The sequence below is a fragment of the Dipteris shenzhenensis genome, chromosome 27 (assembly GCF_047967505.1).
Source record: "Dipteris shenzhenensis isolate YYH24624 ecotype China chromosome 27, Dip_SZ_1.0, whole genome shotgun sequence".
NCBI lineage: Eukaryota > Viridiplantae > Streptophyta > Polypodiopsida > Gleicheniales > Dipteridaceae > Dipteris > Dipteris shenzhenensis.
This window is the reverse complement of record NC_141622.1, coordinates 21,701,677-21,718,642: the sequence shown is the minus strand read 5'-3', so window position 1 is coordinate 21,718,642 and position 16,966 is coordinate 21,701,677. Positions and strand designations below refer to the sequence as shown.

The 16,966-nt window shown below is 46.0% G+C and overlaps 1 protein-coding gene across 1 annotated transcript; it reads left to right on the top strand.

Annotated features, from left to right (window-relative positions):
* The first annotated feature begins 10,153 nt into the window (after positions 1-10,153).
* Positions 10,154-11,805, top strand: LOC147884034 (ubiquinol oxidase 3, mitochondrial-like). The gene is made up of 4 exons (XM_087398665.1): positions 10,154-10,496; positions 10,578-10,706; positions 11,086-11,574; positions 11,665-11,805. The coding sequence occupies exons 1-4, from the start codon at positions 10,284-10,286 to the stop codon at positions 11,722-11,724; spliced, it is 891 nt and encodes a 296-aa protein (XP_087254791.1). The 5' UTR covers positions 10,154-10,283; the 3' UTR covers positions 11,725-11,805.
* The last annotated feature ends 5,161 nt before the right edge of the window (positions 11,806-16,966 follow it).

The window sequence follows — 16,966 nt, the reverse complement described above, 5'->3', positions numbered from 1 at the left end:
CTCCACCGCAGGTACTACCGGAGTCACCTGGTTCCTTGGCGTCAGAGCTCCCTCCGTTGTTGATCTTGCTGGTTCCACCTCCTTGGACTCCTTGTCCGAAGCATCGTCTGTGGACTCCTCCACCTCCACATACGACCCTGGGACTACCGGTTCCGCATCTGGTCCGAACAAAAGAAATAAGACTTGCCCCATCCGGGATGTTGCCGTGGGCTTCAAGAGCTTCTTGGCCACCTCCAGAATTCTGTCCGCCATCAGCTTCGCCCAGGGAACCGGTTTCCCTTGCTCCGCCCTCTGGAAATAGGTAAACTGGGTCTGTCCCAGTAGCTCTGCTTTCACCTTCTGCCAGAGTGCCTCCGCAATAAACTTGTAGCATGTCTTCTTCGAAGCATCCAGCTTCTTCATGTTGTACTCCCCCTTGCAACCTGCGCCGAGAGCTGCCTCCATGGCACTGCTGGTAAGCTTCGTGACTTTGCATGGACCATCCACCGGCAAGTGCAACCGGGCCGCGACCAGCTCCTTGCACAAGGTGAAAGTCTTTCCATACACCACGACCTTGCGCCCGCGTGCAAGCTGCGCCAAGATATCTTGCGCCAATGGATGAACTGGTGTCGTAGCCCATGGCAAACCCGCGAACTCCACCAGACGAGTTCGTGTCAGCCAAGACTGCACAGCCTCATCCCCAACAGGTAACGGATTGATCAGATGGAAGACCACCATAGCGGCGAGAAGCTGGGATGCGAGGGAGAAGAGTTCTGGAAAACAAAGAGTTGGAAATAAGCCCCCTTTTGCTTCCAAATTGCCTTTTGGATGCCCTGGTGAACTCCTTGTTTGCATGCAACGATCAAGTGTCCCATCATCCTGATAAAAGCCCCACTTCGAAGATTCAGTAGATTGCATGGCGGCGTCCTCGCTCCGCAACCCGAAGCTTTGCTCCCACCGTTTCTCGGAATAAAGTGAGTGATACCACACGTGCGTACTAATAGCCCCCATCATCGGTTTCTCCACCGAAATGGCTACAAATGCATTGGAAATGATCTTCACAGGTGGTATCTCCGGAAATGGGTAAGGTGGCATGGGCCCTGTATATGGTCGGAGACGAAATCCATTTACCGGCTTCTGCAACAGCTCCCCCTGTAATGTTCCTAATCGGAACGTGCCGTCACCATAACGCTCCACCACCCAATACGGACCTCCCCACCATAACTTCAGCTTACCCGGATGCGGACCCATCCGAGTGTTAAACAATATCACGGCATCTCTCCGTTTGAAGGTCTTCTTCTTTGAATGACGGTCCACCCAGACCTTCCGTCTGTCCTGGACTACCTGTGCAAGATACGCACTGTTGAACCGCTCCTCACCCAGCCGATCCAGCTGTTCAATCCTCCGGTCTACGGACTCGTCCCAGCCCAATTTCTCTGCCGCTGCAATCCGCAGACTCGGTACTAGGAATTCCATGGGGACCACTGCTTCAACTCCGTAAACCAACTTGAATGGCGTGAACCCCGTCGCAACCTTATAGGAAGTCCGGAACGCCCATAATGCGGAGTAAAGTTTTTCATCCCAATCTGTCCGATTTTCATTGACCAGCTTTTTCAGAATGACTAGCAACACCTTATTCGAGGACTCCGCCTGTCCGTTTGCCTGAGGGTAATACACTGTGGACTTCTTATGAATGATTAGGTGCCGGGTAACCAGTTCCCGTAACACCGCATTAAGGAAATGCCCACCTTGATCCGTGACGAGCTCAACCGGACATCCGTACCGGGTCATAATGGCTTCATAAAGGAATCTGGCCACAGCCTTTGCCGAATTATCCTTCAGTGCTCTGGCCTCCACCCATTTGGTACAGTAATCCGTCGCCACCAGGATATACCGGTTACCTGTCCTCCGCGCCGGCGGCGAAAACGGACCTACAAAGTCCAGCCCCCACTTCATGAACGGTTCGAGGGCCAGTATGGGATTATGCGGCATCCGGTCCCGACCTGATGGCTGGCCCAACCTCTGGCACACATCGCATCTTTTGACGAACCTATGCGCATCCCCCATTAATGTTGGCCACCACAGACCTCCTTGGAGTACCTTCCGTCCGGTTACTTCTCCTGCGAAGTGTCCACCGCTGATTCCTTGGTGAGCCTCTTCCAGGATGACCTCCTGCTCATGTGGGTACACACACCGTCGCAACACACCATCTAGCCCCTGCTTATACAATTGGTCAGCAATGATCCGGAAGTCTCTGCTCTTGAGCGCGAGCCGTTTCCGCTGGTCTCGCGACATTCCGTCGCGCATCTGGCCCGTGTCGACAAAGTGAAACATGTCGTCGTACCACGTCTTTGGAGCTGCCGGTACCACCGCCTCCAGTTCGAACAGCTGGGCATCCGGAAAATCGTCTTCCACACCCATCGGGTCTTCGCCAGATTCCAACCGCGAAAGGTAATCCGCTACGGCATGTGTACTTCCTGGTCGATGGACCACCGTGAAGTCGAACTCCTGTAAAAGCAGCATCCACAGGGCCAACTTTCCAGTGAGCTCGGGCTTGTGTACCAAATACAACAAGGCGGAATGATCCACATGAAACGTGAACCGATTCCCCAACAGGTAGTGACGAAACTTTGTTACGGAATAAATCATCCCCAATGCTTCCCGCTCCGTCATAGAGTAATTCCGTTCGGCTTTTGACAACCTGCGACTTGCATAATACACCGGTCGGAACCACTTGCTTGTCGCTTCCTGCATGAGGACACTACCAATAGCCACGTCCGAGGCATCCACGAAGACATGAAACATCTTCGTCCAATCTGGCGGCTGAACCACCGGTGCTGTCGCCAACATCAGTTTGAGCCGTCGAAAAGCTAAGTCACAAGCAGGAGACCAGACTACCGGTACTTTGTTGAGTTGGTCATACAGTGGTGTCGCCACATCCACCAGATACCGCAGCATTCGGCTGTGCCATTTAACCTGCCCTAGGAATCTCTCGAGCTGCTTACCGTTGCCAGGAACCTTTGCCTGCCGAATCGCTTCGACCTTCGCCGGATCTACCGCAATGCCTTCCGCCGAGACAATGCAACCCAGCAGCATACCGCTGCCCACGGCGAATGCACATTTCATAGGGTTCAGACACAACCGTGCCTCCCTACACCGGGTTAAGCATTTCTTCAGATGCTCAAGGTGCTGCTCGCGACTCCCAAAAACACTGAAATCGTCCAGAAATACCTGCATAAAGATTAGTAAATAATCATCAAATATTTCTTGGACCATGCGTTGAAATGTTGCCGGAGCATTCTTTAGCCCAAATGCCATCACCAGGAAAACAAATGCTCCCCACTCCGTGATGAAGGCTGTTTTCTCTCGATCTTCTGGTGCCATCCGCACCTGGTTATATCCACTGAAGCCATCCAGAAAAGAATACATCTCGTGACCTGCTACTGTATCCAGCATAGTATCATTAAACGGCAAGGGAAACGGGTCCGTGATTGTCGCCGTCTGTAGTCAACACAGACCCGCAACTTCAAATTCTTTTTCGGAACAATCACTATTGGCGAAAGCCACGTTGCACGGTCAACCGGATAGATAAACCCGACCTTTAGCAGCCTGTCCAGCTCCTCCTTCACCCTCTGGGCATAGTTCGGGTTCATTCTATACCGTTGTTGCCGAACCGGTATCGCATCCTTCTGCAGATTGATCCTGTGCTGATAGAATTTGGGATCGATGCCGAGCAAATCTGTGTAGTCCCAGGCGAACACGTCTTTGAAGGATTTCAGCAATGTCTCCAATTTTCCCCGAAATCCTTTATCGAGCTTCGCACTGACACGGACGTTCTTTGGCTCCTCCTCCGTCCCGAGGTTAAGATCCAGCAGCTCGTCTTCTTTGACCCTCCGCGAGCGACGGAGTTCCTGCTCGAAAACTCTTTCCGCCTCCGCCACTCCCGCTTCGTCCGGCATGTCTCCTGTGCCTTCCGGTAGACTCCCTTCGACTGGTTCTTTCGTGGAACTGGATGACTCCTGCGTAGCCGAGGGAATCTGATGCTGATATTGCTTTAAAACGGCAACCACATCGACCTCGAACAAGCTTACCAGCTCCGTATTCCTACCGAAGTAGTCATCCTCCTCTTCGACCCCCATTCCGTCCATCATATGGATACCTTCCGCCATCGTCGGTCGGAATGGTGTCCTCAGCCCTTGTTTGGTATGTACCGAGAGCTTTAGCTTCTTTTTTCCTTTCCGAATGGTGATGCGGTCTGATTGCCAGTCTTGTTTCACACGGGCCTACCGCAACCACGGTCTTCCGAGCAATAACGGGTATGACCCGCTAATATCCTCCATCCGGAGAATCACCGCAGCGATTTCGAACTTCACGCCGCAAACCTCCATTTTCAATCCACGGAGCAATCCTAACGGTTGCACTCTTCGTTGGTCTGCCATCCGAACGGCGAAGGGTGCTGATTCCCATTTTGTGATACCCAATGGCACCAGCACATTTGTTCAGACAGGATGTTGACCCCAGACCCTCCGTCCAGCAACACCCCTCCCACACGGCTGTTCTCCAGTGTTACGAAAATTACCGGGACCGCTTCGTCAAAAACAGGAGGCTGTACTTCCGCTTCAGGCTTTGCAGATCCGTCTGACGACACTTCCATTGTTACCGCTTCCATCTCCGACTCCATCGCCCTGACTGGTTCCGTCAATTGTTTGATGAGAGAACTCCGGAAATTGGGTACCAATGCTAACAATTGCTCCATTGTCATGTGTATTTGCTGTTTCCGCAAATCCTGCCATAAATCATATGGTTCAACACCCTCCTCGCCGGTCATCAGGCTGTCCTTCTGACTGGTAGGTAGACAAGTCGCTTCTGGCTGCTCTCCTTGCAGGCGCCTTGCCACCTTCGCACCATTCTCCGTCACCGAGACTGCCTTTTCCGCGCTCGGCCTAGGTAACACCGTTGGGGTTTTCTGGACCCATTCACCGACCGTCGACCGCACCTTTTGTTGTGCCTGCCAGTCCAACGCCGTAGGTCTCCCCTTCTCTTGCTGGGCCTTGTATTCCCGCACCTTTTCCTGGGATCGTGTGACCACGAGCACATCTCCGCTCGCACTTCCTCCCACTTTGCCTTCAACAGGGACACCCGCCGGTACTTCCGGTACTTCTTCGGACTTCGGACTAGGCTCCTTGCTATCCTGTTGCTGACTGGCATCATCGCATTCGATAATCAGAACCGCATTCACTGCTGGTGCGGACTTGCCTTCTCCGGATCCCCGGATTGCTTCCTTTTCCGCCTTGTGGCGCTTGAATAATTCGCAATCTACCTTTCGATGTCCGGGTTGATTGCAATAAAAACATAGGAACGTCCGTTCCCCTGCTGGTTCATCTGCACCTGTTCCAGCCGTTCTCGGCCGCCAAGGTCTTTTCGCCGGTGCGGCTGGTACCGCGGCTGGTGCTGCGGCTGGTGTCGCAACTACCGCCGCCACCGCTGGTGTCGGGGCTATTCGTGCGTTATAGCGGCAGATCTCCGTGGTATGCGTCGCTGTTTGGCAAATCGCACACCACCGCTCATTCAAACCGCATTCCTCTGCTAAGTGTCCTGCATTCCGGCACCGATTACACCAAGTATCCTTGCGAACTTTTGAAGAGGACCCTATTCCACTATCCCGGCTTTTGGCTCCGGCAGCAGATCCTTCCGGAAATAACTTCCCTGCCGCTTTTCCAGCCTTCCGCCTCATGGAACGTTTGTCCTCCTCCTCATCCGACTGATCCGACTCCTCCTCAGTATCGGTATCGGAGTCTCCCTCAGCCTCCTCATACTTCACTTTTCCTTTCCTTCCCTTGGAAGTAAACAGAACTTGTTCCGCCCTCACCGCTGCTTGGACGACTTCTTCTAATGAAAGAGCTTCCAGATCCAACGATGCCAGGGACCTTTTCAATCCTTTATTCAGCCCCTCCATGAAGTAAGCATTTTGGATGGGGACTGCCGGGGTAGTTGCTGCATCGAGGCGGCGGATCAACGACCGAAACCTGGCCGCATACGCCTCCACTTCTTGGTTCTTCTGTTCCAGTTTCCCCAGTTTGGCCAGGACATGAACACGGGTCTTGTCCTCCCGAAACCGGAGCAAAAAGGCATCCCGCAGTAGATCAAACGTGGCGAAATGGGTAGCTCCATATTGCGCGATCCATACTGCCGCCTGCTTCTGCAGTGTCGGGATGAAAGTCGCCATCTTCATAAGATCTGTCGCCTGCACTGGTGGAGCCGTATTCACCATCCATGCCATCTCAAATGACAGTATATGTGCATCCGCATCCTCCTTATCCCGTCCCGAAAACTTGGGGTACTTCACCGTCATCCTGGGTACCAGTGGTGGAATAGCCGCGCTACTTACCGCCGGAACTCCACCCCCGCCTCCGCCTCCACCGCCTCCACCTCCCCTACCGGGATCTGGTGACGGACCTGGGGCTCCGCTTCCTGCAGGCACACCACCCCTCCGTCTCCTGGGACTCGGTGGTGGGGAATTCTGCAACGGTGACGCTTCGTCTTCCGGAGGAGTACTTGTTAAATCGAACGGGCTACTGCGTCCGGAGGATTCGCCTTCCTCCTGAACACCGGAAACGACTGGACCTTCCTCTCCTGGGATCAGCGGAGGTGTGTCAGAGCGGCTACTACTCTCACTATCCGTGAAGAAGCCGAAGAGAAGATCACGTTGAGCCACATATCTGTCATGCCGTTCCTCGCGGGTTGTACGTGCCGATACTGGAGTTGCAGGCTGCCGAGGCCGTTCCGGAGAGCGCGATGTTCCCCCTGGCGCACTCCCAGCGTCATTCATGCGCTAGTCCACGCACCGAGGAATCAGAGTATTACAGATGGGGAGCATCCAACCTCTCCGGGGTATCCACCGCGACAAACATGGAAATCTTCCGTGGTCGCCAAAGTGTTAGCCCTCTCTACTCTGAAGACTAACTCGAAACGCACTACTGCGACAGATTTACATGCGTAATCGTACTTCAGAACTGCGTATGAAAATTCATAGAGTAGAACAGTGATCGACAGAATCATTCATGATAAAACAATAAGGTAGATGCAATAGAATCTCTATATTACATTTCTCCGAGCAGTACAACACCGTACTCTCTGATACATAGCACTGATCCTTGCTCCGATCCTCATCAATGAGCCCCCTGAACGATCGCTCTCTTCTCTTTTATCTAACCGGCACACATAACTCCTTCACGGTTGCCGTGACGGTTGCCGTGCCTCTTCAGTTCTCCGCCTAGTCCTAGAACTTCCGTCTTTTCATATCTCACTATAAACTAGATACAACGTATTAATGATAATGATCTAAGGACTAATGATCTAAGGACTAATGATCTAAGGACTCCCCCCCTAGTTCCTCTTTGCTGTTGCTGCTTTTGCCCTTAACAGAGGGCATGTTAGATGTGTGTGACACATCATGGAAGACTTAGGTGCACATACTTGGTATGTTTGCTTTAAAGAAGTTGTGATTGGACCATGCACGTTGGTAAGTGCATGTCACTGGTAGAATACATTTGGCATACGTCTACTAGCACATCTATGGTGTGGATCTGGAGACTTCGTTGCATGGCAACCCTTGGCAATTCTCACGATGTGTTAGTAAACACGAGCGGTGGCTCCTTCTGTATAGCTCAGTACAGTTGATGAGCTCTTTCCTTTTGTTCTCACAGATTTTGTCGTCTAGTTTAGAATATCAGAGCTTGCTCTCTAGGGTCCCTAGTCAAGTCATTTTCATTTGTCTTTGTAATAGCCAACAAACCCCATAGGGTTGAGGCCAATAATATAGAAGAGAAGGCATCGAGTTGTTTCTCATATTGAGTATCCTTCCATAATCTGAGTAATCACATGTATGAATAACAAGTTGAATATTGTTAAAGTGCTATGTTGAGGGAGTGCGGCAAAGAGAGAGAGAGAGAGAGAGAGAGAGAGGGAGAGAGAGAGAAAGAGACAGAGAGAGAGAGAGAGAGAGAGAGATGCCTTCTTTTCTCTATCAGCTAGAATATCTCGAGGAGGGCAGCAAAGGTTTGGCACTAGTGACAGCCTGTGAGAGCTGTGTGGCTAAGACGGGTAGCTAGTAACACCTCCAAGATGTGTGCAAACCTTATGTATCTAAGGGGTTATGTTTGGATAGGTGCAAGGGCATTTAGCCTTGTTGTAATTTTTTCTATAGAATAAAGAAATACTAAAAGTGGCCAATCAGGTGTCTGGCTTCTGAGCAGGAGCAAATGGTAAACTATGTGGTGAGTAGTGCTAAAGGTGCTCTAAATGAGGGGAACTTTGTGCAGCCTCCATTTTTACATCCACCAATGTATATGATAATTTGACACCCAAGGGGAAGCCTAAACACTTCAAAGAAGGTGGGGCATCAGTGAAATTTGAGCATTTAATGGTGCTCAGGATAGGTTGAAGGCTTTAACATTCATCCAACAATTTGATGCAGCCTATGGAGGTGGAAACTTCACAAAGTCTTCCAAAAGCAGAAAGGTAGCCACTTTCTTGAAGGGAAATGCATTACAGTGGTGAACCAATCTAGAGGCCCTCTCTACATGCGTTTGTAAAAAAACATTTCCTATAATATTTCTCCTCTTTATCATAACTTGTATATACACCAAGCTTTTTTTATGCCACCATCATCTAATTTATAATGGTATTAGTTTTATGTGGAATAGGCTCATAATGGCTCTCACCTAATTTCCATGCTAAGTGACTTATTTTAAATCTCTCTTCTTTCATTGCATCAATCCAATTATTCTAAAGACAGGCACATTTTCGATTGATTTCTTGCGTGGGATCTACCCCAATTGAGCTAAATCTTGAGTTGTGCCAAGACACCCAAAATCCTCGTGCATATAATTGCATGTACATGAGTATTTTTAAACCTCTTTCACCCTCATTTAATCGATAAGAATATTACATTTGTTTTGAGTTGTCTGACAATGGATCTCACCTATTAAGTTGCTAACCTATGTAGCCTTCCCCTCTACTCTTCTCCTAATCAAGGATTTAAAACTCATGTAAATACAATATTTACAAAATGTGAATACTTAACCTTTAATGGGAGCATTTATTAGCACTGCCTCCTTAGAGGTAGTGCTATAGTGGAGCATTGAAACTCCTTTGTGAATTCTCACATGTACTTTTAAAAAAATTTAATGAAGTTATGTGTTTCAAATTTAATTTATGGAGATCATCCTATAAACTTTTAATAGCCCAACACCCTTTAAAAATCATTTGAAACCCTTTAAAAAATTGTTTGCTTTCTCTTTTGCATCCAAATTGCTTGCTTTCAACTATACTAAGAGCCAATGTTCACACGCACTTGTGCACTCTTGTGGAGATCATCCTATAGAATTGCCTTTTAATAGCCCAAAGCCCTTTTAAAAATTGTTTTGAAACCCATTAAAAAATCGTTTAGTTTCTCGTTTGCTTCCAAAAGAGCTTGCTTTCAACTATACTAAGAGGAAAGGCTCACATGCTGCACCTGTGCAATCTTATTCATGTTGCTAGATACATAGCAATCTACTATGAGACTTACATAGTTTTAGTGATTACATAAATTTAAAATCCTTCTCCCAAGTAGTTAACACATTTTCTCTTTTTTCGGAGCAATATCTCGAGGGGCTTGTCTTTGGGTTGCATTATATTAGAGTTGGCTTTTAGGACAATATAGATAAGGCATATCAACCTTTTGATAGTTCAATAATCCTTCGTATTAGTAGATTTACTTACAAAATCCTTTAAGTTAAAACTAAGCGATGTGAAGTACTAATGATAGAAATGTCAATGTTTTCTTGCATACGATCCAATCTTATCACATTAACGCTTATCCCAATATGATATAAATAGTCAACAAGGTCCTTGATATGACATAGACTTTTTACTAAGTCTTATCCTAATGAGAGGAATATAGAGTCCTATTTGAACAAGATGACTTTATAGAGAGAAGAGAGGAAGGAGGGAGGGAAGGAACCCACAAGAAGAGGAAGGAGCAAGGGAAGCTTCCAACAAGAGGAAGCCAACAAGGGAGGCTTCTAGCACGAGACACGTGCAAGGGAAGCTTCTCTATTCAAGCACGGGACACGTGTCTCTATGTATGTATATAAAGGAGTGAAACTAAGGCTAGGCACCCCAATTTGATCATTTGCCTTGAGTCCTCCTAGTAAGCCACCCTTGACTATTCATTCTTTGTGCTCACTCCAAAGCCACTTTCTTTGACTCTTTACATTTTGGGTCCTAAAACATCACTCAAGTTCTCCTTGTTGGTAAAGATGATGAGCCGTCTGCGTCCAACAGCAGCTTTGCTCTCCCGTGCCCTGCTTCAAAGAGGCTCCCTTCCCCTTGATGCTCTTGCACCATCTTGTAAACTCAGCTCTTTTGCCCCTCAACCTCCCCTCCCTCAGCATAGCAGCTCCAATTGGGCTATCGTTCCCAACAATACCACCCTCGATGATGGCTCCCCTTGGCCTTGGCATTGCTTCACGGTACCTGTTCCCTTCCTTTCCACACCCTTTTCTTTTTTTATTCGTCCATTCTCAGGATCTCATTTGTTTCTTTGCTTCCAGCCTGCAGATTCTTACCATCCGGATCTGTCCATCGATGTCACTAAGCATTACAAAGCCGAGCAGTGGGTGGACAAGCTTGCACAGCACACCGTTGCCTCTCTGAGGATCCCTCGGGATCTCATCTTCAAGGTATATTGATGGTTTTCGTGCTTTGGGGTAAGAATCTGTATGTAGTAGCTTTTGTTGCTCCTACTCTGCCTCCCGTTGTCGATGGCAAGGGATGTGGGCATTATGAGCAGGGCTCACGATGCGAGCGACTGTTTGGCCGCTCGCAAATTCGTTTCCTGCTGGTATGGATGTGAGAGGCATCCAACACGGGCTCTCCGCCCTTCTCTGCGAGCCAGGAGAGGTGCTTATGGATAACGCCAAGCACCAGCTCGATCCTGGTCAGCAGCGATGAGGTGAGTGATCGGCCCGGAATGCCCTTCTTCCATGCCTCGTCTAAGCCTCTCATTCGGTGTTTTCTGCAGCAGTCCTACTCACTTCACAATTTCTGATTGCCTTGCAGAACCGTCATGTCAGTCACGCTTTGCTCCTAGAGACGGTGGCTGCCGTTCCGGGCATGGTGGGCGGTATGCTATTGCATTGCAAATCCCTCAGGAAGTTCCAACACAGCGGGGGATGGATTCGAACGCTTCTTGGCGAAGCTGAGAACGAAAGGATGCACCTCATGACCTGGATAGAGGTGCTCAAGCCCAACGCATTCGAGAGGGCTCTCGTTCTTGCCGTCCAGGGCGGCTTCTTTAATTGTTACTTCATCTTATATGCTCTATCTCCTCGTCTTGCCCATCGATTTGCCGGTTATTTGGAAGAAGAAGCGGTGCAGTCCTATACCGAATTTCTCCAAGCCATTGATAATAAGGAGCTGCCCAACGATCCTGCTCCTCCCATCGCCATTGACTATTGGAGACTACCTCATGATGCTAAGATCAGGGACGTAGTGTTGGCTATTCGTGCGGATGAGGCGCATCATCGAGATGTCAATCACTTCGCTGCGGTAAGAAGTCTCCTCCGTTCTTTGTTCATTTGCCTTACATCTCATTGTAATCTTGAGCACTCACTCCATTTTCATTTTGGGGGCTACCAGGACATCTGCGCTGAAGGGAAGGAGCTTCGATTTGCGCCTGCTCCGATCGATTACCATTAAAGTTGCTCAAGAAAGTATCTCAAGAGACATACACGTGCATGTAATAAGTTTGTGGTATTGGCAATAGGATTCTGGCGTGCACAATTCAAACAACTTTACCATCGTACCTTTCAGATGTTCTTGTGATAGGGATAGGGCCTTACAATCACCATACACTTTATAAGCAGCTTCATTATCCATATGGTTAAGAGCTCTTGTGGAACACCACCATCATACCTATGGGCAAACGACTTTACCATCGTACCTTTCCGATGTTATGTCTTCCTAGAGAACTTTCAATAGACCCGGGAACAAAAAACTTTTAATCCCAGAATTTCTTCTTCTTCAAAGTCGTGTTAGCATTGCCTTCCAAGCATTACTGTACGTTTCTTCTGCAAAAAAGTGTCCAACCTTTCTAATTGTGCAAAAGAGGCATATCCCACCTTTCTAATTCAAGTTGCCCAAACCACTTTCGCCACGCTGCTTAACCCTTTTTGCTACATAAAGTAGTGCTCACATAAGGTAGTGCTCACACGAGTACTCGTACTCTTCTTTTTTTTTAAGGTAGATGTATGCTCAAATGAGCGAAGCACCAACATATAAGGCAAATTTGTATCCAACTATAAGCGTTAAGACTCATTTGTATTTCGTCACGCCTTTCTTTTAATGATTTGCTAAGGGAGGATGAGGAATTTGGAGAGTCAAAGTATGGCCATGGGATGAATTAAAATTGCTTACAGTTTATTTAAGTTTTGAACCCATGATAATAAACTTTAATTTATTGCTTATGCTTTATGTAGTTGGTTACCATTCTCTTTTGTAGTAGAGTTTGTATCCAGCCTAGAATGGACTCTAGTGGTTGCAGGTACTCTAGCCACCACAAATCATGACTACCATCTTTGTATGCTAGTCAAGCTCGATACAATTGCGTTGATTGGGCAACCCGTAAGTAGATAAAGGGGTTCCTATCACATTTATCACATGTAATATCACCTTTAGCCAGGATAGAGGAATGTAGGACACAATGATTTGCTCTCTCTCTCTCTCTCTCTCTCTCTCTCTCTCTCTCTCTCTCTCCCTATCTATCTATCTATCTATCTTTTTGTCTTCTTCTCCACCTCTTCATCTTTGACTTCCTCAACCCCTCAACCTCTTTCTAGGCCGATTCTTCCTTCTGGGTTGATCCTTTTTCCTTGTTGTTTTCTTTTGTATTTTGCTCCCTTTGTGCTCCAATTTCGCTCGAGTTTGAGTTTACACCTTGTGTTGCCTCTGCTTTTTATGGCTACATCGAATAACCCTTGTAGCTCATTCCTCATATGGTATTGTCTATTTTTTGCTTCGTAAAAGAAAATCTCTTCATTGAAACTTCCTATTTCTCTTTGAGAATTGGGTAGGGAGGATTGAACATTGTGTTTCCATGCATCTGCCTAAGTGTGATTCCTCTTTCTCTTGTTCATTTCCTTCTTTGCTTTCTTTTACAATTTGCCTCCTTCACCGACATGTCAAGGGGGTAAGATTGTCGCTTTTAAAAAGTGTAGATGCCAAAAAAGCTACCACTTATTATTACAAGGTAGTGTTTGTGTTGTAGGAGGAGTATGCTAGGTGAGAAGGTTGTGGAGGAGTATGTTAGGTAGTGTTTGTGTTGTAGGAGGAGTATGCTAGGTGAGAAGGTTGTGGAGAAGTAGGATACTAAACGGATAGAGTGGGAACATTTGTTTCCCATAATAGACAAGGAAGGTGAGCATGATGCTGGAGTGGCTCATCGTTTTGACCAATTACAGCATGTCTAAAAATAGAGGGGCATGAGTAAGGAAGAAACAAAGTGCTAGGAGTAGGAGAGTGAACCGAGTAATTAGATAATTCTTCAGAATTTTCTATCTCCATAGGGTCTCCATAGCATCATGAATTTAACTATTAGCATGACCACGATGATGTCCTCGACCCTGACTAGTTGTGGAATGGTGGGTGACGTGAATGTTGGATTAAGGGCTAGAAGGGTCACTAGGCTATGAGGAGCTACTAGAGGAAGTTGTATGATGTATCAATATCAATAAAAAGGGGCTACCGTGGTTGGTGTTGATATGCATAGTTCCTCATAATTGAAAAAGGGGCCATCATCATGAGAATCTAAAAATACTTGCTGACAATAGAAACAAGCTCCAGTGCCTGTGACTCAGAGCATTCCACCAAGGATTCATTGTGCTCTCCTTGGGAGATCACTTCCTATGGTTAAGATCTAGAATATGAGCAAAGAACCCTTTAAGTCTACTTCTATTGAGAATTCTTGGGAGACCACTTCCCATGGCTAAGATCCCATATGAGCAAAGAACCCTTTAAGGCTACTTCTATTGAAAGTTCTTGGGCTTCTCGAGCAGTTTTCAGCAAAATGACCCTTTCTTTTTACAGATATAACACTTGGACTTGACAGGTTGGTGGGAGAATGATCATTGATGATGAAGATGATGCTGAGCATGGTGGAAATAATGACCTCGCCATCGAAGTCTACGAAGCTTAGAAAATGTTTAATGACAATCGCAAGAACATTTAGATTTCCTTCTACTAGATCCGTCAACCTTGGAGGGGAAAAAAAATCTTTGTACCAACAAATTGAAGAGGAGATGCCAACGTTGTCTAATTTTTTGCAGTGCATTTGTTTTGTCCATGGTCACATATGTACACTTGAACAATTTGGAAAAGATTAGAAAAGTAAAATCATCCATAGATTTTTACAGCCCTTGAGGTGCATTGTTGATATTGACAATTTTAGTTCGCACTTCTATTTGAGAAATGAGAGAAGCGCCAACGTAATATGAAAAAGAATGTCATCTAGCATAAGTATCTGAGAATAAACTAGCCCTATATACAAACTGATATACGCAAGCATTATGAACTTTGAGTTGAGATATATCATTGAACTTAAGAGAAGGAAATTCATTCGAAGCTTGTGTTCTGTCATCAATCAATGTGAGCATGAAGTGATTAGAAATTGCACCGATTAGGGTGTTAGGAGACTTGGGTTGTCCATTACAATCCATACTCTAGAAGATTCATTCTTTAAGACATCTAGGAGGAAATCCCACCAATTGCCAAGAATTATTATGAATCCTTTAATTGTTTCAATATCTGCATCATGAGGATTCCAAATATTAATGCCAACAAGAGATATCATATGCCCATTGAAGATACTTTCATTTCTTGTGGTGAAGTACCATGAATGATTAGAACATAGCTAAGAAAAGACTTGTGTTGAACGAATTGACATAAGCTATTTCGTTCATCAAGATTTCCATCATTGAAATGATTCTGAAATTCACTCCTCATAAATTGGAAGCTAGGGGCATTATGGAAAGCTCTCATTGCCCACATCATTGAGTCTGTTGAGAAGATGCCAACCATGATTGTGTTGTCTTTGGGCTCTCTTTGGGACTTCTTCCATATTCTCAATCTTGACTCCTTGATTCATGAAAAGTAAAGGAGTTATAGGAAGAGAAAATGAGGTAATAGATCAAGGTGAAGCAAGCAGAGATGCCCAGGGTAATTGAGAAGGTATGATGGGAAGAAGAGATGTTGGGGTTAACTAAGGAGTATGCTGAAAGGATATTGGGGATGTGTTAGAGGAGGTTACGGAGGAGGTTCCTAAGGAGAAAATAAGGGAGGAGTATTCAGCGGTTAGGATCAAAGTAACCCCAAGCATGGCTACTAGCCAAGGCATCAGGATAAAAAATGGATGAGGGATGAAGGACATTGAGTACTTTCTAATCACAACATTCACAAAAATGAAAAGTAAGCTCCATATCTAAGTTAAATAGATGGTTAGAACAGATTGGCCAAAGCATAAAACTAGATTTTTTTTCTGGTTTGAAATTAACATTAATAGGGATTGTCGTAGAACGAGGGAGTTGATTTAGAGTTTCCATCCTTAGTGGTTAAGTTAAAACCCTTGACTCATGCCCATGATATCTGTGTGACCACGTGCATGGTAAAAAGCATATCGTTAGTAACACGGTCATTATTGCTACGTACTTGGACTAGTGGATTGATAGTAGTTGTGCGATTATAGTGATTCATTTCATCATCTTCATGGCATGCTGCATTCACCAAGGAAATCCAATCTTAAACAAATCCAGCTTTTGCAAAAGGTAGTGCCGTAGTCGATGCAGACTCAACTTTGCCAATCTATGCATGCCATGAAGACTTAGTCGGTGTTCAAGCATAGCAGGAAGTAAAAGAGATGGAAAGGCAAGACAAATGACTTTCTTGGATAGAGGTGGATTTTGAAGCTTGATAATAGATATAGAAGGAGTATCTTTAATCTAGACGAAGGGAACGTGTGCAAAAGAAGATTCATCAGGGATGGATTGGTAATCCATCTCCTAGTCTATAAGCATCGGCAAGGTCCCAAAATTAAATTTAGTGAATTGGACATTAGACTTGCCGTAGAGATTCATCAAGAATGGATCATCTCCCATTATATAGGCATTGAAAAGGCCCCAGAATTAAATTTAGTGAATTGGACATTAGACTTGTCGTAGATAATGTACTCATCTTTGGTATTTATATGGCATGGTAATGGATTGATAGTAGACAGCAAATAGTTAACAGACCTCATGTGTATGGCATAGTGCTTTGGCTTAGGTTTCATAGAGAGACCTTGCACTTGTAAGTACAGATGTAGGGCAGTGAAAAAATTAGGATTGGTAAGGGACATTCTAAAATTTGAATAAATGATGGTATATACACGTTCATGATTGAGGTTACCATGTACTAATACAGTAAATGCATCTTTGAGATTGAGATGTGAGCTATCAACTAAGCTTGCCAATAGCCAAAAGAAAGCAAACATAGTGAATATATTGGTAACCAGTGTCTCTAAATGAGTTCACTTGCTAAGATGATAACATATTAGGAAGATAAACATGAGTGGCTCATTTGTAAGCTATGCTCGCAACTACCTCAGAGATTTTGATGTGCTTATGAGCACAAAACTAAAAGGTAGTGAACTTGTAAATATCTTTAGGGTAAATGAGAGGATATTCGAAGTTTCCTTGAAATCTTGGTACTCTATGTAGGAGGAAGTAGATTTTATAGAGGAAAAATAGGAGGTGCAATAACGAACAAGGGAAACCATATGAAGATGATAATGTTGGACTGAGACCGAAGAAATTAACCCAAATATGGTTATCTGCAACACACTTAGCTCAATCTTTGACAAGCCTCTCTTGGCAATTACAGGGAGCACTTCAATGGAGGAACGCAAGAAGTG

Excerpts from the sequence above, each read along its gene's own strand:
- LOC147884034 (XM_087398665.1), top strand. The coding sequence starts at position 10,284 with ATGATGAGCCGTCTGCGTCCAACAGCAGCTTTGCTCTCCCGTGCCCTG. Across the intron at positions 10,707-11,085 it reads CTCGGGATCTCATCTTCAAG|AACCGTCATGTCAGTCACGC; the intron begins GTATATTGATGG and ends ATTGCCTTGCAG. Across the intron at positions 11,575-11,664 it reads ATGTCAATCACTTCGCTGCG|GACATCTGCGCTGAAGGGAA; the intron begins GTAAGAAGTCTC and ends GGGGGCTACCAG.